The sequence below is a fragment of the Corvus brachyrhynchos genome, unplaced genomic scaffold, assembly GCF_000691975.1.
Source record: "Corvus brachyrhynchos isolate BGI_N302 unplaced genomic scaffold, ASM69197v1 scaffold69, whole genome shotgun sequence".
Lineage (NCBI taxonomy): Eukaryota > Metazoa > Chordata > Aves > Passeriformes > Corvidae > Corvus > Corvus brachyrhynchos.
Window position 1 is genome coordinate 2,555,401 of NW_008240228.1, and position 20,339 is coordinate 2,575,739.

The 20,339-nt window shown below is 44.3% G+C and overlaps 2 protein-coding genes across 2 annotated transcripts in view; both read right to left on the bottom strand.

The window, feature by feature from the left end:
• LOC103623014 overlaps positions 1–2,981 on the bottom strand; it is a 4,537-nt gene extending 1,556 nt beyond the window's left edge. Inside the window, 5 exon segments of the mRNA XM_017745221.1 lie at positions 4–767; positions 986–1,285; positions 1,352–1,451; positions 1,518–2,026; positions 2,963–2,981. Of these exon segments, the coding sequence (XP_017600710.1) occupies positions 4–767; positions 986–1,285; positions 1,352–1,451; positions 1,518–2,026; positions 2,963–2,981 (1,692 nt within the window).
• A 671-nt stretch (positions 2,982–3,652) lies between these two features.
• Positions 3,653–18,545, bottom strand: ANKEF1 (ankyrin repeat and EF-hand domain containing 1). Its single transcript, XM_008642052.2, has 9 exons — positions 15,281–18,545; positions 14,614–14,813; positions 13,421–13,570; positions 12,833–12,956; positions 11,165–11,969; positions 8,353–8,579; positions 6,942–7,108; positions 5,621–5,758; positions 3,653–4,583 (listed from the first exon to the last, which is right to left on the bottom strand). The coding sequence occupies exons 1-9, from the start codon at positions 15,624–15,626 to the stop codon at positions 4,458–4,460; spliced, it is 2,283 nt and encodes a 760-aa protein (XP_008640274.1). The 5' UTR covers positions 15,627–18,545; the 3' UTR covers positions 3,653–4,457.
• Between the last annotated feature and the right edge of the window lie 1,794 nt (positions 18,546–20,339).

The window sequence follows — 20,339 nt, forward strand, 5'->3', positions numbered from 1 at the left end:
CACCCCGAACCATTGCCGTATGTCGATTTTGGTGTCGAAGATGGTCAGCGGCTGCTCCACGTACTTCTGCACCACCCACTCGCACACCCGCGCCGCGGGGGCCGTGCAGCTCCGCGACAGCTCCAGCACCTCCTCCAGCCGCGTCGCGCAGACGATGCCTGGGCAACACAGTGATGGTGGGATCTCTTCTCCGTGGGGATGTGTGTGCCCCATGCTTCCCCCAGCCTTACCCCTGCCGCGGGATTTGGCGCTGGGCTTGAGAATCCAGACATTGAGGTTGCCCTCTATGCCGAGCTGCGGCAGCTGCTCCCCCAGGCGCTGCAGCACGCCCTGGCACTGCTCCCGCTGCTCCTTGCTCAGCACCAGCCTGGCCCCCTCACTGTGGGGGGACAGAGGGGGCTCAGCACCGACCCCGCCACCATTTCCCCCTGCCCCCGTCTCCCTCAGCACTCACTGTGCCACATGGTAGTATTCCTGCAGGAAGTGGTCCCAGGCGATGCATGTCCGGCAGGGCGACGGGGTCTCCCTGTCGATGTCCTGGTGCCCCAGGACGCCCAGGTGCTGCTCACAGACCTCCAAGGCCTCCTCCACCAGGTGGGGGTACAGGGGGGAGCCTGGCCATGCCGTGGATGGCATGGAGTGAGAGACGTGACTCCTATGCCAGCCTTGGGGCCAAAGCACTGAGCCTCCCTGTGGGAGGGGTGCCTTTGGAGCTAGGGCAGCGGACGGAGTAAGGGATCCCAAGCCACAGCCATGAGCAGAGGGTCAGCTTCCAAGCTGAACCCTCAGACATGTCCCTAGCCCTGAACTCCCCATTTCATTACCCCCTCCACCGGACCCAGCTCCACGCACTCACCTGGCACCTTGTTGGATTTTGGGGGCTGCTCTGTCCCCACCAGCCTGTCCCCTACCTTCTCCACAGCCAGTTTGAGCAGATTGCGAGCTGCCGTCAGGCAGAAATCCTCTGCAAGAGGGAGGAGTCATCCCTCGCCAGTCCTGCACAGGACATGGGAAGACGGGAGCATTGAGGGGCGACAGGAGACAACAGCCCCAAGCTCACCGATGAAGGCTTCCTGCTCCTCCATGATCCCCAGCCGGTAGCACCGGGGGAAAAAGGTGTTGAGGTCGACTTGCTCAAACCAGGACAAGTTTTGCAGGCTTTGGCACAGCCCCTCCTGTTTAGAGAAGCTTGTCAGCCCCTGCTGGACACCCCCACCTCTTGTGCCCCCCTCCATGCTCCCACCTTGGTGCAAAGGGCGTGAAGCCGGGGATAGCGGTTCACCACCTCAATCCTCTGCAGCAGCTCCTGGTCAATGGTGTTAAGGCAGATGGTCCAGAGGAAGTTTGGCACCTGGTCCTGCACCAGGAAGGACTGCAGGAGGGAGTGGGCCGGGGTGAGACAGAGAGCCCCCGTCCTGCCCCAGTCCCTTGCTCCAGGCTGTGCCCTGCCCCTGAGGGTCCCAGGGGAAGGGCGTGGGAAGCTGTGGCAGAGCTCAGCCCTAGCCCTCTCAGCTAACCATGAGGTCATGGAGGTCATCAGAGTCCTCACTGCACTGCTCTTTTTCTTCCTTCTTGTCTTCATCTTCCCCTTCTGCCTTGCTCCTCTTATTGTGTGGCTGTGGATGGTGCAGGGGCTCTGTGCTGCCCAGGGAAGGCTGTGCCCCGCCACGTGGGTTCAGCACTGCCTCCCCCAGCTCATCCTCATCATCATCATCATCACCATCACCATCACCATCACCATCACCACCACTTGCTCTCTTCTCCACCTGCTGCTTCTTTTGGTTGCCAGCCTGCTGCTTCAGCTGTTTGCCATTGCGGGGGAGCTTCCTCTCCACCCAGCCCCGGGCCCGCAGCAGGCGGCGGATGACGGGGTAAGGGCCCTGCACTGCAAAGATCTTCTTCTCCTGCAGAGAGAGCAGCAAGCTCAACCTGCCCCAGCCGGTGCTCCAGCTCAGCTCTCCTGAGCCACAGCTGCAAAAATGCAAGTGCGTGGCGTTTCGGGGCGGTGTGAAATCAGACCCCTCACCTTAATGGCCTTCTCCACATGCAGCTTGGCCCTCCTGAGCTGCTCAGCATCAGCCATCGTGGTAGCCAATGTTGACAGCTGCCACCTGCCCTGTGAGGACAGCCCCATCTGAGCCCACTGTCCCCATGTCCCCAGGCCCACGGGGCGGGTAGGGAGGGGGAGAACACGCTGACCTGTCTGCCTCTGCCTCACCAAGTCTGAGGCCCCTGACAGGGCATTCCCTGACCTGCCAAGCCTTCTGCCAGCACCCCACCTGCACATCACAGCCTTGGGATGCCCTGCTGTGCCCTTTGTCCCTGGCCTGCTGGGCCAGGGGCAGCTGGGATGTCACTCACTCAAGTATTGTCCCTGGCTGAGGGGCTGTGTGCCCACAGTGGTGCTCTCTGTGTCACACTGTCCCAGGGTAGTCTGATAGTGAGGGAAGCTGTGGGTAGCTCTGCCTCCTTTAGGCCAAGCAGCTTTTCCTATTCCCTCAAGCCATTAGGGACTGAGGTGGGTGTCCTGCACAGGCCTCCTAATTCCAACACCACTGTGATGCCACAATGCAGGATGCTCAAAGCAGCCTCAATATCACAGGTCCTGGTTCTTCCCTCTTGTGAGGGACTTTAACTACCCTGACAGCTGCTGGAGAGGCAACACAGCAAAGTACAGACAGTCCAGGAGGTTCCTGGAAAGCTCTGATGATCCCTTCCTGACACAGGTAGTGGAAGATCCCACAAGGAATGGTGTCCTACTCAACCTTATACTAAGAATCAGGAAAAGCCTTGTTCAACTTGTGGAGGCTGTCATAGGTAATCTCCATGACAGAACTCTGCCAGAAACACAGTTTTACCCTACAATATAATTTCTGACTGCTGCTTGGTTTTATTTTGATGGCTACTGTTCAGCAAATTGCCCCTTTGCTTCTCCTTCTCTCAGAGATGCAGTTTCATTTACAATTGCTCATGAGCTCCATGCCCGCACTGCCTCCTATGACTTATCTGAAGCACTATTGTTTTTGTTATTTACAATCATCTGCAGCCAGCAGAAGTTTTATGCTGACAGATAAAAATCACACACTGGTCATTCAGTGTCGTTTCACTCTGATTCACCCCAAAGGATCTATTAACAAGAACCTCAGTTACCCAGCCTCACAGGTGGGTCATAATGTTAAACTGGTATCACAGACAGGATCCCTTGGCTGTGGTGGTGTGATTGGTGTGGTCCGGAACTGTTGGAACATATTTCTCCAGGAAAAATGTCAGGACAACCTTCAGAGGGTCACTTTTGGTGAAAGCTTTGCAGCTCTCAGGAATGCTCACAGAGAGCTGCTGAACCGAAATGGTTCAGAGGGAATGGAAAATGAATCAGTTGCTTCAATTGGCCCTTCAGGAGGTGATGGAGCAAGATAAATCTCTTAGAAAGAAGCTAGAAGCAAAAAATTGGGAACAATGAATGTGGCATCAATATAGGATGCCCCAGAACAGTGTTGGTTAATAACCCCCTCTGGCAGATTGGAAAAGCTTAGGAAAAGTTACCTGGAGGATGAAGAGATACATATTCAGGTTGGACATTAGGAGGAATTTCTTCATGGAAAGGGTTGTTAACATTGGAATGGGCTGCCCAGGGAGATGGTGGAGTCACCATCCCTGGAGATGTTTAAGAAAAGACTGGATGTGGCACTCAGTGCCATGGTCTGGTTGACACAGTGGTCAGAAGTTAGACTCAGTGATCTCAGTGGCTTGGAACTCTGCAGTGCAGGTCTCCATCACCACCCCCTATGAGATCCCCTCCTTCATCTGAGAGATAACAAGAGTCTGTGAGAGACATGGCAAATGGATTATAGATTATTATATAGAGATTATTATCCTTTCAAGAAATCAGAAGGAAATGAGTATGTGCCCAGTGGGGTGGAAGCGGTTTCAGGTCTCACATGCACTGTGCAAATGAATGGGAGAACATGAAAGAAGTACACTAGGCAGTGATAGTCCTGGTTGTAAATTCTGAACTCTCTGTTGCCTCTATAGACAACCCAGAACACTGCTGTCTTAGCCAATTACTGAATGCTACCTCCATATCGATATATTTAGAGTGGAAGGGTAATGTATTTTCCAGGAAGAAGTTTTGTGTTGAGGTAAAGAAAGCCTTATAAAGCCACACCTTTACAAAGGGCGTGTGTGTGACACAACAGTGGCTATTCCATGAAGAACACCGAGCCAGCTCCAAGACTTAGAATCACATGAGAATCAACCTTTTTCCAGACTAAGCCCTCAACAAAAGATCCTGTGTAAGCAACAAAATCTATAGAAGAAAACCTTGATATGACTTTCTTTTATCATAACTGAGATATATTTACTGAGCACTGCACGATTCCTGCCTTGCAAAGGAGTAGCCTTTTACATCTTTGTCTCCTCAAAATATGTGCTGAAGCAGCTTCTTCCAGATGCTGTGCTTAATTCTTAAATTTTCTGTCGAAGAGGGTTGTGAACTCTTCCAGGTGACCATAAAGAGTAGCCTGTTCACGGAGCAATTCTCTCTTTTTTGCAAGCTCTATTGCTGTGGCATCAGGGCTCCATATCTACAAAATAAAGGTATTTGTAGTTAATTTGGATGTGACTTTTGCAACAGAAGCATTAAGAAGATACTGTTAGCTGAAAAGAGCCATGTTCTAGCGCTCCTTTCCACCATGAGACATAGAAAAGGAGCAGTGTGGCCTCCCAGCAGAAGATAGGTCAACAGTTTGTGTGTGTATAAACAGAGCATTCTCTTGTTGTCACTTCCAATCTATAACATGCCATGGGCTCTGATTACAGATAATGTGGGAAAGAAGATCTTAAGGTAATTATTTAAAATTACTGAGTTGGGTTCACAATCCTCAGAGTGGAAAATAGTAATTAGCTGTAGAGTCATCAGCTATGTAGCCTCAGTCCTCTGAGACCACTGTAGAAACTAGCACAAATCAGGGTTAGGGAAATTATAAACAAACTCCTAACACAACTGCTCAGCCAGCAGTGGTGTTCTTTTCCTTTTTAGGGAGAAAAAAATATTACAAAAATTACCTCACTGTGATTATCTTGTTCTGTTTCTCAGTTATTTCTAAGCGAGTGTTAACAAGACCCTGACAGAGAAGTTATGTTTCCACTATTCCAACTCTAGGAAGCAAATATTTAGTGTACTGTGATACATCTTGTTCAGTAACTGTCACTGACATAAGTCATCGTGTGATAACTAATCAAGAGGGCAAGTTAGAAACTGGTGCTCATGCTATGCAAATACACTCCTATCTTTTAAAAGCAGGAGAATAAAAATACATATCATAAATGTGGTTGCATGTTTATTTTACTGTGGCTCCACTTTAATCCTATTTTAAAACTCGATAAGAGCTCTATTTCCACAATAATTTGTTTTATATAAATATATGTGTTATTATATAATATACATCCATGAGCTCTTTAGTTTGCTGTTGTCTGATGGCAGCCTCTCCAGGCTGTGTCACATCATCTCTAAGACAGCTGAATGGTGGAAATTTCATGGGGTTGTTCTGGGTTTTGACCCCAGCAAGGTCTACCTTTAAGTTACCATGAAACTGCACTCATGTTTTGCTGCTGTACCTACTTTTCTGGGTCTGAAGGAGATGTCGTTTTTGTTTTCTCTCGTTGCCAAAGACTTCCAGTAAGCAGCACTGTTTTTACGGGAACGCTTTATCTTTTCAGGAACAGGTTCTTCCTCAGCTGGCTGAGATACATCTGGAGACTGGAGGGGAAGAAGGTACCAATTATACCAATTCATCATGTTCAGAAGCAAGGCATGCATCCTGCATCTCCTGATACTCTGCTACAATGTTTACTGGGGGAGTATTTTTCTTAATCCCTTCAGAATCTGTTTTTCTTAAAGCTGAATTTTTAAAATCAAAAATTGCAAGGGCCAACCTTTTCAAAGGTAAAAGGCACCTTTCCTCCTTGGGCACTAAAACATTAGCTGCTCTTTGTGACTCCCAAGACAGTCACCTTGTACCACTGGTGATCCCATCCTCTTCCAGGTGAGGAATAAAAAAGCACCTAAGGTTGTCATCCTCCCGCCTCTGAAAGTCCGGCGCTTCCTGGACATTCAAAACCTTTGTGAAAGGGGGATGCCAACATTTAGGTACTGGAATTTCTTTATTACACCATCCAGGGCAGCTGGAGGACACTTCTAGCCATGCAAATACCACTGCATCTTCTGCCTAAATAGCATCCTGGATCTGACTAACAAGTACCACTGCTGAATCAGGAAGGTCTCATCCACAATAAGAGAACCAGGATGTGGTCATGGAGGCTGATGTCAGCTTGGGATAAGGCAATGCTGAGGTGCTGAAGGCTCGCAGAGGGTGCAGGAAAAGCATTCAGAAATAAAACAGGTAAACATCAGTGTGGGACTTGAGAAACAGGACTCAGGTAAATAGTGGAAGAGGAAGGATATGGGACAAGATGGAAAATAGGAAGTTAGCAAGTTTCAATGAATTCAACTAGGAGAATAAAATAACCTTTTTATCAGTTTGAAGGGTATTGTTCTTATTTTGTGAAAAAAAAAAAAAAAAAAGGTGCTCCCTTTAAGAAATTATGGTTACCAGTTGTTCAGTGTTTACCACAACAGAGCTGGATGAGCATATACTTCAGGAGGAGGGAAAAAGAAAAGGAAATCTTTTTCTGTGTCCTGTCAGTGATACAGGACATCACTCTTAATGTGTGTCTGGGGAAGACATGAAGTTTGTGTAATCAGCAAGACAAATTTCAACTGATGAACAAGTTCTAATACTGACAAGAACAAGTACTGGCATCTCACTTTAACAAAGCTGCCTGAGTTACAGCATTAGAGAGAAATGGGTGGCAAAGAAAGGAAAGAAAGAAGCTCCCTGCTAACTATTAGCAAATCAGTCCTTTGTTACCATCTCTCATACCTCTTTTTTCACAGGTTTCGGTGGCTCTGCTGGTTTTGGCTTCCCACCTTTTGCTGGCTTTGCTTCTTCTTTTTCTTGTTCTTCTGCCAAAATTTGCAGTTGATTTTCGAGCAGAGCAATTATTGTAGCATCTTCAAATACTTGAGCAAGATCAAGAGCAGTCTTTCCTGTATTTAAAAAAAAAAAAATCTGTGTAAAACATGAAAATTAACTTTGGCACTGGATTATTGCCACTGGATAATGACAGTACAATCAACTGAATTTAATATGGCCACTATTTTATTAACCATCCCATATACCAGCAGTGTACCTGACATTGGTGTGAGGACCAGCAGTCATCAGCACTGCTCGCAGAAATAAGACCTGGCAGAAATGAGCCTTGAAACCCAATATTGCAGGAATTCTTGGATTACTTGCTTTGTTCTTAGTGTTCTGACATTTGCAGCTTAATACACTGGTCCTGCAGGTTGTCATTTTGATCTCTGAGAGCTGAGAGCATTTAGCACTAGGAGCTACTTGGTCTGCATTCCTAATCCTGTACTGAGCTAGCCCTCTCCTTCTTCCTGTACTTGCTCTGTGGCTGGCAAGGGAAAGCCCCATGATGTAAATGAACAGCTTCAGTGCTTAATGAAGGAAAAAAGTCTGTCCTGGTTCTTATGAAACTCTGGCTGTGAAGTATCTGTGAGACTGGACTGCTGTGTGAATCAGAACTCCACATGATATCAGAAATAAGGAATACACGTCCCTTCTACAAGCAGGGTTTCACTACTAGGCATTTTGGCAAGGAAAGTCTCATGGTGTACCAGTGTTGCCTCCTGTGTTAGAGCAAGAGCTTAAAAGGCAATGCATGTTAACTGTTTAAGTTACTGTGGAGACAGAGGAAATAACACTGAACTAGGGATCTGCTGTGAGGAGGTAACACTTCAGTACCAGTTCAGATTTGGTTTTCTGTTAAGTATTTTTTTCTCAGGTGTTATATTTACATGTAGAGCAGCAAGGAGGTTTTTTAACCAGGGCTGCCTGTGCCTAAAAATAAATCACCTAAATGGATGGCAGACTATTCTCTGGGCCACAGCTGAAATTTAGTTTTCTCTCAAATAAGAATAATAACAACTAGATAGAATGTTTTCATTAAAGCCACTTATAATTCTGTATGTATCTTGCGAGGAGCAACAGTGTCCTGAATCGTGTAATTAAATTACTTCATGTAATTATGTTACTCCATTTTCTAGGTACATAAAACCCAAGAAAGCTGACTTTTTCAATAATGATTCCACACAGGAGAAAACTAACTGAACCTGGTACCTTCATCCCAGTCCTGACAGCAACCCTAGATGCAGAACAGTTCTCAAAGTGTTCCAGGTGTTTTTTTAATAAAGAAACAGCCTATTTTGGAGACATTGCTATTTACCATTGCTGTTTGTAGCTTGGATGTCGGCACCTGCAGTGATTAAATAATAGACCATATCCAGCCTGGAGGCCTCAATGGCTCTCATCAGCGGCGTGGCATCACCTATTGCAGGGGCATTCACTGCTGCTCCAGCCTTCACGAGCACCTCAGCGATATCCAGGTGTCCATTATAGCAAGCATGATGCAGAGGAGTCCACAGGAAATTGTCTGTTGCGTTTACATCAGCCCTGCACAGGAGTAAGAGCAGTTGTGGCAGCTGAAGCTGTCGAGTACCTGCAGTAACAGCCCCAGCTCCAAGTGCAATCAGTGGGAACTCCGTGCTGCAATGGCATATTCAATGTAAATAGCTATTTTCATATTGCTACTGCTACTCTGAAACCATTTGAGTCTCTGAATCTGTCATGGAATAGTAATTGTAAGAATGTGCCTGGGTGCTGCTCATGTCCCCCACTTAAACCATCAGTGTCCTTTACATGGAGCTTTTCATGGGTATAGGAAAAAACCCAGGCATTTGAACACCTTAGTCCTGTAAAAGGCTGCTAGTGTTTGTGCTCCAGCTTCGCTGAGAATGGCAGAAAGCAGATTAAGGAATTCAAAAAGTACACTTCTGGGCCAAGAACAGGTGCTGCAGAATATGTGGCAACATTGCAGAGCTCGCCTGCACAAGAGGAAAGTGTTCACCTTTCCTTCCAGTGTTGCTGCCCTCTGCCTGCTTCATTTCTCTGCATTGGCTTCTCCCTTTGACAAATGAGTTACAAAAGGTCTGCCTTGGAAATCTGAGCATTGAAAAAACTATTCAGCTACTGTGTTGCTGGACTAGGATCTGTGTTTGCTCCCAAATTAAAACTGGGATGTTCTGGGGAAAGCAAGGGCTAGTTCAGGGGAGATTCTTGCAATATGCTGCCTTTGGATGAAGCTGAGAGGAAAAGCGTTATCAGCCCTAGAGGTCCTGAAGGGAGTTAGGGTCGCTGTCCCACTTACTCTATGGACAAAAAGATGCTGTCTTCCCAAAAGACAAGGAGGAAAGGAGAAAGAAGAAAAATTATGAAGGAAGCTGCTTCCAGGGATAACTATTTGCTCTTCAGGTCAGGTGATTAAGTCTAGGTAAAAGCATAGATTAATCTGTTCTTCTTTCCTTGTTTAAATTTTTAATCTTTTTCAGAATTCTACCTTTGATGAGATCTCAGCACAGTAAATTCCCCTGACCTACCTCTTTTATTGCTGTTATGTTTCAGTCACTAAGCCATTATGGTTTATTCGTATGCGGTTTTCATTTGTGTTTTAATTCTCATTAAAATAAGCTCCTTCAGTAATTTCACTTTCTCTCTCAACCCAACCTCCTTGCCTGTACTCAGACTCTGTCTGCCCCTGAATCCTTTTTCCTAACTTCATTCTAGCAGAAACAAACCAATCAATGGGAACAGGGACAATGCAGCACTAATTTAAAAATTCCTCAGCGTTTTCTGCCCATCAAGCACAGAATTTCCCGTCAGACCAAATTTCATTTACTTCTGATTCTTTCTGGAGGAAGATAGAAAGTAGATACCACAAATTTTATTTTAAACCTAATAAATGTTAAACATTTATCTGGTTAAATGTTTTGTTTTCTATTCAATATGTATTTGTGGTTCTGTACTGAAAAGGTTATATTGTAAAAGGTATTTGAATGCCCATGCCAAACTGCAAGCCCATGAGGCTGAGAGATGCAAACCTAAACGCTACTGATAACTTTTCTCTCCATTTTCATTTCTGTCAATTGGAAAAATCTCAAAACTGGTACTATTTTTTTAAGCTAAGTTACTATGTTTCTAGGTTTTAATTGTTAAATATGATGTGACCAGTGCTGTCTATTGAGGCTGATAAAAGGAGTAGAGATTAATTTGGTGGATTAATTTGGTAGCTCTTACATCGTTACCTTTGGAAAACCTGACTATACACATTACACAATTTCCCATATGCTCCAGGAATGTCAGTGTAATTACCAGGGTGTGTAAAGATCCATGTGCTGTTAGTCTTTGCAGGAACCAGAGCAATGACTGCAGCCACTTTCCCTGAGATATTAATATTAACATGAATTCTATCTATGGGTAGAGAGGACAAGGTTAACGTAAATACCTTTGAAAAATGTTCATTTAAGCATTTATGTGAAGGATTGTAGGACTGCAGCAGTATGACAATAAGATTACGCTATTACACAAGTATGACTGAATCTTTCTGAAATTGCTTTCATTTTTAAGCTGTCATTGAGATTTTTCACAAGTGTGTCTGCAGGCTACAAAATTGCTGAAGCACTTCTAAAATGAGGAACAGACTAATTAGTAGCAGGGGCTTCTGATGTAAATCCTGCTGCTTCAGCCTGCCTCAGCTGCAGAGGGAAGTGGTAGCTTAAACCAGGCATGTGGAACAGGAAAGTCCAGGATCACCTCGATGGTTTCAGGCAAGTCCTTTGAGTCAGATTTCCCCAAAATCATTCACCAGTTTGAGAGTTTGGTTGTGAGGATTCACTACTTGAAACATGGGTATGAACTCTGCAGCTGACTAAATGTCAACAGTCCAGATGCCAAAAATTTCAGTTCTGGGGAACTTGCCTCTCGGTTGTTTCAATTTCCATGCTACTAAAATGTGAAAAATAATAAACTAACGCCCTGTGGCTCGGGATCTTAGGGTACTAACTTAAATATTAAATGTCACTTAAGCAAAAAACCAAACCATAGCCTTTTGCATCCAAATATTTACTGGATGTTTACGCTTTTGAAATAAATAATAGCAATTATTTATTCCCAAAATAGCAATTAAATTGAAATTATCTTACCCCTTTTCCAGAAGAAACTCCACAAGAACTATGTTGCCACTTGCACATGCGAGCATCAAAGGCGTTTTGTAATATTTATCTTTGATGTCTATTGGCACACCCTCGTCGAACGCTTTCTGCAGAGACACGAAGTCTCCCGCTCTGACGAGGTAGTTGATATCCATGTAGGTTTTCCTTGGCTCGTCTACGTACCAGGCACGGTCATCGAGCACGGGATGGGCAGATTGCTGGTCCCGTTTGAAACGCTGCTCTTCAGGAATGTTTGGAACAGCCTCAACCATGTAGGTAGGGAAGCCATCTTCCCATAGTGGACGTTCACTCTTTGGAATTACACAAATCGGGACAGGGAGGCCTTTTTTGCCTTTTTTTCTTGGTGGTTTCTTCTTCTTCTTCTTCTTCTTTGCTTTGGGCCCAAAGGATGAGAGCAGAAAGGCTTTCTGTAAGTATTTTGAGCCTTTAAAAAAATCGTCAAGGCTGATCCTGTCAGCAGATGTTTCATGCTTTTTAGCAAAAGTTTCTAGTTGTTCCTCGTCCACGGTGCCCCAGTGCTTCCGAATAACTGATATAAAATCATTTCTGGATACCATCCCATCTCCTTCCTCATCAATCTCAAACTCCTTGCGGATGGCATCCTCGTGCTGCAAGGACCAGTCGTACACCTTCAGGTACCAGGCAAGGGTCTCATCTGGTTTCTTAAAGGCTTTTTCAACTTTGCGCAATACTGCCGCTGCTGCTTTAAAGCCAGCGTTCTTGGCAGCCTCCCTGGGGGTCATATGTGCCAAGTTTGTCCATGTAGGATCACAACCTAGAAATATGGACACAATTTGGCTGATAGTGCAGTGGAATTCCTAATTATGTAATATAAGAAACTTGTAATCCACAGGCAACTCATTGCCACAGGCCTTCAATTTTATACTGTTTCAGCTATAAACAGCAATGGTAGGTGGCACCACATCATTGATCCTAGACTGGAAGGTCAGCCACATGTCCATATTTGCTTCCCAAAGGGAGAAGCATTGGGCAACCCATGCTCTATTTATTCATCCACTCATGAATATGTATAGAAAGACAGAAGTTCAGAGGAGACTTCACATTTTTAAAGTGGTGAGCAAGGTTAAGAAGAAGCAAACTAAGATTAAAATGTTACTTATTTCTATACCTGAACATTACAATTTGGCAATGGACCACTAGTTAAATGTTTGATTTAACAAGAACAGAATATGGGATTTTGCATGGTCCTCTTGGATCAAACCTTGAAGTGCCATGATCATCTGATTAAGTCAGGAAAGGATCATAGCTGCTTCAGGGCATGTTTCAATACCCACAGGCATGAAGTTTTCCTCATGAGTGCAGAGATTTTTTTTTTAATGATCATCAAATCAAAAATTTATTTCTATTGGAAGTTTCAATACAAATACATCTAAAACCAACTAAACCCAGAACCACTTAATACTGTCCAACACTAAGTCATACAAATCCCTGGTGCTTCTGCTGCTTTAAGAATCTCATCCACAATAGATAAGAGCCTCTGTTAGGCCCCTCTGAATGAGAATTTTGCCACAGGGTACCCAAGAGTCAAATCCTTCAGAGATATCCAAATGAAATCTTTCCTTTAGCACAGAAATAGAATATAGAGAATAGTTGTAAAGTAACTTAGTTTTCATGTACCTCTTTGTCCTATATACCTGCAGCAATCTGCAAATCCTCCCTCCGCAGCATAATGAAGTGGTGTGTTACCATTCATAGCAATCAGTTTCAAGTCTGCATTATAACCTGAAATAATCGTCAGAATCTAGAAAAACAAACAGAGTCCCACCAAAAATCTTGTCTGTTTCTTAACATGTGAAAATGTGAGATTGATTTACAAATAAATGCAATATCTTACATTCCCATTTTAATAATGAAGTTCTCTCCCATGTCCAGCTGGTCAATGCACATATAACATTAATGTTTTCTATAGTATTATGTTTATTTAGCTGTACAACCTTGTACAGTTGTAGACCCAAGGAAAATCTTCATTCTTGACAGCTCACTGTAAGCCGCTGTGTGGTCTATCTATCACTGCTGGATTCCCTTTGATACTTAAGAAGAATCTGCTTTTGATTACTGATCATTATGCTTTGATCAGCTGAGATAATGGACTAAAAAAAAACCCAAAAAAACACACTCCAAAAAACCAAAACAAAACCCCACAACAACAAAAAACCACCCAAGTTTGGCTTTGCAGCAATGCTGTAGCACCACAAATGTTAATACCTCAAAAAAGCCTCCTTTGGCTGCGAAATGCGCAGCACTGTGTCTTTCAAAGTCAAACAGGTTCGCGTCAGCTCCCCTCTGAAGCAGATCACGCACCACCTCGACAGCTCCTTCCCTTGCAGCTTCCATCACGGCTGTGCGCCCCGTGGCCTGCAGGGGAGCACGAGAACAACTCCGAATTTGCTCCGTGTGCTGAGGCTGGAACAGTAGCATCTGACCGTTCCAGGCCGGCATAAAACTGGAAGTCTCCGTTTAGTTATTACTGGGAAAAGGAGACAAGCCTAATAGTTTCAAAGATACTTGCAGGAAAACTTTCAGAATCCAGTCATAGTGCTGCTAAGGTAGAGTAGCCAGATCCCAGCAAGTCAAGTACATTGAAAGCTTGAGTTCCTGAATAATGCCCATGAAAATCAACTCCTTAGTTAAGGAATCCTTTATTCTGTGGGCATGTTCTCATGCATGTTTACAACATTTAGCACAAAATACTACCTCATCTTATGAAAGAAGGAGCATAAGGAGCTATTGCTGGAGGAGTGCTGCGGGGAGGGCAAAGCAACCAGGGAATTTCACTACGGTTCTGTGAGGAAAAGTTCACACTCTAAAACATTAATGTTGTCTTTTTCTAGATAATAATGTTGTCTTTTTCTAGATAATAATGGATTATCCCTTAAAGGGAAGGCTTGAGCTCCTTGATTTGTCAACAGCACAGAGCTTCAGTCTTTCAGGTATTTGTTAAATTAAGGAAGCAAACAAAGCGATTAAGACATACAAAAGAGAAAAACAATTCTTATACCTCGTTCCTGCCTTGATTGCTCATCAGGTTTTTCCTAATGGACTTACCTTTTAGTGAATATTATTTCAACTCTGAAAATCTAAGGACACATCAAGGCAAATTACAAATCAGCACTGCTCCACTGAAGTACAGTGAACTGCAGCTCCTAAGAGCTGGCCCAGTTACGTTTAAGTTCGGGGAAATATTTGCACTCTAAACCTACAAAAAGCTAAAAGAAGACTTAAATCCCCCTCCTCCAAAAAAAGGGGTGGTACGGAAGAGAGGAAGAGGTATGGCCACAGAGTTAAGCGATTTTCACTGCTTTATTATTTTAATGTGAGGATTTTAGATCATGTACTCTGCTCATCTGGTATTTATTCTATACTCCTGTATCTGTTCTTAGTTACAGAAATGCTCATACCGGGTCTTTTGCATGGGGATCTGCTCCTTTCTCCAAGAAAATCAGGCATATTTCTTTAATCTCATGAGCTTTCTCACAGGCTTGTAGAAGAACAGACCTCCCAGTAGTAGTACAGTTGTTGACATCTGCACCATATTCCAAGGCAATTCGCAGGCAGTGGGAGTGGCGTACTGTGGGTGAAAGGCAGTAAAACAAAATACCTGCAAAGGAAACCAGTGGGGATTAGGGTGCAAAAGAAAATTACTAGAAGGGTTATGAGAGTGTGAGCTTCACAGCAGAACAATCTGCAACAGAGACCCCTTCACTGAGGGTATATCCATGCAAAAAAGGCTTCTACTTCAGAGTCAGTCTATACTTGGGGAGTAAACCAGAGTTTAGTATGTCACAGGTCATGGGAGGAATGTGATTCTCAATCGTAAGTTACCTCTCCGATCTGTACTGGGAAGACTTATAATTTAAAGGCCTAGACTCTTCAGGGAGAATTATTTTCATTTCCATCAGAGCCAACAGCTTTCCATGTGGCCAACAGCTTCTCTTGGGCTGTAAGGATCTCCCTCAACTGTGGTTTCTCTCCACAGGTGGGACACATCATATGCAGTAAGTGTGTCACACAGTTAAGGGATCACTTTATGGTATTTCTGGTCTGATAAGGTTCCTTCTCACTCACCTTTTCCTTCATTATCCACAGCAGTCATGTCTGCATTAGCTTTTGCTAATAATTCCAAAACCACCTCATGGCCTAGCTCAGCTGCCTTCATGGCTGGAGTGCGTCCCATCTTGTCATGGACATTTGGATGAGCTCCATGTTCCAGCAGGAAGCGGCACATTTCAATGTCATTTTTCATGGAGGCCAAGTGAAAGGCACTATATCCTTCCTTAGGCTCTGTGTGATTAATGAGATCTGGGAATCCTTTCTGGATGAGATTTTCTATTTGCTTCTTGTCTTTCTCATGAACACACTGAAGAAGTTTGTAGATCTGCAATTTTAGAAGTCTTTTATCTACTGGTAACATCCCAGGATAGGGAAGACTGTCTTCTCTCAAAGAAGTATTTTCTGTGTGGGGAGAGAAGAAAATATGTAATCTCAGAGATGAGATTAAATGACATGCCAGTAAAACCAGGAATCAGACCATACTCACAGCATGAAAATACCCACTTTACCTTGACAGAACACTAGGCTTTGAATTAATTTATCTTTTATTATGGACAGCACATATAGAGACTATATAAACCCAAGCAGCACCTTGCAAGATTTTCCTGTCTAGTCATCCAAATGTTCTGAAGAACACCCAAATGTTCAAGGAGAAAATTAAGTTAAGAAGCTGTAGGGTAACTGCTCTCCATTCAAAGACCTGTTATAATCTACAATTACTTGGAAGCCTAGGGGGAGGCTGTTCATCTGTCATTTTCAGCTGGAAAAAAATCGCAAGACACTGTGTCCTCTGCACTTGCTGAAACACAAAATTGATACTAAAATTGATACTAACATCACCTCATCAGTGCCTGAGCACCTTCCCTTTTTTTTTTTTTTTTTTGTTAGCTGGTGCATGAACTTCCTGCCAGCCTATGCACATAAAAGAGTAAGTAGAATATCTCTGCAACAAAAACCTTGGGGAAAAAAAGATGCAGATAGTGGGGCACTGGTCTGGGAAAAGATTCTTCCAGGTCATGCATCACATGCTTCTTGAAAAAAATGCAGTGCAGGACTTTGAACTTGCCTCAATTCTTGCCTCAATTTTGGGTGTTTTTTGGGTTTTTTCTTTTAGGTTTTTTAGCCTCTTTTAGCTAGTCTCAGCACTCGTGGCTGGAGGGTCAAGGAGGGTCAGACATTATAGGGACCATTTCTGAAGCTTGCCTAAGTGGATGGGAAACTTCCTATCAGCTTCAACAAGCCTTGGGTCAGCCCATCCTCCAGAACTCTTATAGGACATGCAACAAAATCAGGTGGAGGAACATCTGTTAGAGAATACTTAGGGTTTGGTTTGTTTGGGTTTATTTATTGCAATGTAATCTGTAAATAGGACCACGCAGCATCTCCCTGGCTTCTGCTGGGTGCTTTGTTGATGTCCATGAGAAGGTGAGATTGAAGAGAGAGATGAAGAACAATTCCAACAGACTTTCTGAGGCAAGACCTTCCATTCTGTAAAGGAAGCCTGAGAGAAAACTGCAGGAAAAGCAGAAAAAGAGGACTGAAGGTGAATCATGTTGGGAATGGATAGAGAGGTAATTTTTGTACCACAGGTATAACATCCCAGTTGTAGTTTCTGTAGCTATTGCCTTTCATTTCTTTTGCAGTTCCGTGGCCAGCATTGCTTTGGAACAACAGAGATGGGGTCAAGTTTACTGTTGATAGGTTCCTGAGAGTTGTCCCTTTTTTCTCCCTGCCAGACAAGGCCCTCAGCTCCCTCCCTGTGCATACAGCCATGCTGGGAGAATATGCTGTTATTAGAAGCTGCTCCCTTGCAGAAGTGTTTGAGTGGGTATTCAAATGCAAAGACTTTCTCCTTGCAGTGAAATCTGGTCTGAATAGGTCAGCTGCTCTCAGATGTTGTCCATTTAAACATCACATTACATAAATTCTTTTCTGTTTAGGTCTTACAAAACCCTCATCCTGATCATATGCAAAGTATGTTCTTACATTGCACAATGAAATAATTAAGCAGCAATAACTTAAATCTGTCACCTGTGGCTTGTTCTTTCTCATCCCTCATCCCTCATCATGATGTGCTTCTTGTGGCATGCTGTCCAGGGAAAGGGAATAAATGCAGACATTTTTATCCTGCTGACAGGAGTTACACCTATAGCAACCCTGTCGTCCCAAAGCTTAGAGCTGAGAAATAAGGCTACTTCAGAGTAATCCCCTGCTACAAGTGAACACTAGAGTCCCCACAGAGCCTGGCTTTTAGAGCCTGAAACCTTAGGAAGGAATTTCTGAGCAAATCCTCAATACAGGAAGTTTTTTTTCTGGCTTCTGAGTATAGGGAAAAGTTGTGATGTAAACTCTGCAGGGGCTGTGAGGAGGAGCAGCAGGAAGGTACTGCAGGAAAGGCTCTTACAGTACTTACACCACTGAAATTCACTGAAAGAAATGTTTTTAAAGCTACTTAGATGGAACTGACAAGCTTAAATGTTCTCCCATGCTCTTGTTCCACTTCCTACCATCCTGCAGCTGTAAGGAACTTTGGTTTACTTCCAAAAACTTTCTTCCCACTGTTATTCATCATTTGCACCTGGATTTTGCACAGCATTTTTTCAGGAACTCATTTAGGAGTAACTTGCATTTTCTCCCCTTCTTTCTCCCCCTGAAGCTGCAAATACTGAAGAAATGACATTCTCTTTGGACACAGGTTAGTAATGCCACAGAACATGAGCAGAACTGCAGTTGGTAAAAACCTGTTAGTAACTAACCTTCGATGAAGGCACAAATGGATATAATATTCAGTGCATATGGATTTGGATTTATTTCATGGATTATCCTGGAGATTCCTTGAGGTACTTGCTCCCTATAACCTCTGCCCCATGCAGGACATGAGATTGATGGCATACCTTACACTTACTGTACACTTTCATTTTTGCTCCCAGTGTAATCCACAATTCAGTACAATCTGAGTCCTGATCAGATTTTTTCTGGTGCTTTTGAGATGCTTACCACAGTATTCTTTTAATATTTCATGCACAGTAATAAAATTATTTCCATGAACATAAGTGAAATTGTTTTTATCACAACAGTGAAGTTTGTTGTTATCACAATTCAACCACCACCGAGACCTTACCCTGTTTAAAGTCTTTGCTTCAAAGCATTAGGAACCAACAATTTACATTAAAACAACCATAACATTTTAACTGTTACAGTTAATATTTCTTTGCAGCATTTGTTGAAAGTAACTGGATCAAGTTTTATTAGAAGCTTCTAAAGTAGCAGAATCAAAGAAAGACAGGTGGGACAAAAAACTCTACCCAGAGTCATGTAAAGTTATAAGCAAGGGGAAAAGGCTTCTAAAATGAAAATACAACTGCAGCATCTTGACAATTTTTATTAATACTACCAACCCTATGTACTTCATAGATTTTTTTTTTTATCACTTCACATGTAACAGATGGTTTAATGGAAAATGAGGGATTGTTAGTGTGGCTTTGAGACAGTCATGCTCTGGGGAGGGCTTCATGAAGCCATGATGACAAATCCCAAGCTTGTAACATTTGCTTAGCAACAATTTTATCTGTTGACAAACATCAAGAGACTCGCTACCGTCATTCTGCCAGCTTGTGTCATTGTTTTGATTGAAAGCATGAACTCATTCCAAATCCAGATTAATCCTTTTCTCGGTACACCTGGTATTAAGAAAATCATTTTAGTCAGATTCCTGTTTTCCCACAAAGCTTTCCAAGCTGTGATGGAGGTAGATTGATAGAGAGGGAAGTTCTAGCAGCTGGTGAACTCACTCCCTGTCTCCCACTCAAAGCTTGGTGCCTGACTGCTGCTGGAAGCACTTGTGACTCCTTTAAAGTTTGCAACATTTTTAAGTTCAGTACCAACATTTCCAGTTGAAAACATCCCTTTAATTATCACTATTCACAAACCAGTAAACAAAATTTTCATGTGTTTTATCTTTAGTGAAAGAAAATAGCTGAGCACTTTCTAAATTTAATCCCTTTGCATGCTGGGCACAGAGATAAGCATGAGCCCTATATGTCAATATAAAAGGAACCAATATGGTAACAGTGCCATGCTATATTTACAGCTTTATGTGAATAATTGCACTGAATTTTTGGCTGTGACTAATGTTTAATAGGAGTGATGCAGCAAAATCTTCCTAAAACTGAATTCCAGTATCATGAATGGCCTACAATGCTGTGGGTTTTTGGTGTTAATTCTCCAGAAATGCCTTGCCTTGGGCTGCAGCATAGCTGAGCACAGTGATGGGCACTTAGGTCTGAACTGAGCAGGTTTCAATGTTGTGTGGACATCTCAGCCCAGATCCAGCCCTTTGGGAAACAGGTCCCAGCCTGAGCACTGTAAAGGCAGGCCCAAGGTTATGGCTGGGTTGGATCAAAAGATGTGCATCCTTTTGTCTTCAGCTTGCCTTGCAACTTCCAGTCACCTCAGCGACCATCCCAACTGGGATGTAATCGAGCCCAAATTGCCAGCGGCAGGCAGCCCCCGGGGCCAGCCAGCACCTGGGAATCGGGTTTGTGAGCAACACCTGCGGGGACGGGGGCTCAGGGGAGGTGGCTCCTCAGCCAGGAGCAGAGCTGGACTCCAGGAAAGCCTCTGGAGTTCTGGGGAGTTGGGCATGAGGTGCTGCTGCACCCAGGAGCAAGGAACAGGGTGAGCGACCACTCCTGCCCAGGGCCCTGGAGAAGCCAGGTAGTAGATAAATACGGTGTTGGTTTATTTTCCGGGGGCTGCGACTCGGAGGAACGGGCAGTCTGTGGAGGAGACTGGCTTTAACGGGAGAGAAACTGCTGGAAGGGGAGGATGCTGGCGAGCTGGTGATGACCCAGTGTTCCCTGCCAAGGGCGCGCTGGTCTGACCGTGCTGACACCCGAGCTGAGGTAACTGCCCGCGGCGAGAGGTGAGGGCCGTGAGGGGGGCGATGTGCGCCGTATCTGTGTCCGGCGAGGCTGCGCTCAGCCCTCACAGCCCGTCGGCTCTGCCCCAACCCCTCCGCAGTGCCGGCGAGGCGGCGTCCCGAGCCCCGCCGCCCTCTCGCCCCCCCGCCCGC

What these genes read in the sequence shown, in the direction of transcription:
- ANKEF1 (XM_008642052.2), bottom strand. Translation starts at nt 15,626, where the DNA reads ATGTTACCAGTAGATAAAAGACTTCTAAAATTGCAGATCTACAAACTT. An exon ending in CCAAGCTACAAACAGCAATG is followed by an intron (nt 7,109 to 8,352) that starts GTAAATAGCAAT and finishes TTTTAAATACAG; the next exon opens with GAAAGACTGCTCTTGATCTT. An exon ending in CGAAACCTGTGAAAAAAGAG is followed by an intron (nt 5,759 to 6,941) that starts GTATGAGAGATG and finishes CTTCCCCTCCAG; the next exon opens with TCTCCAGATGTATCTCAGCC.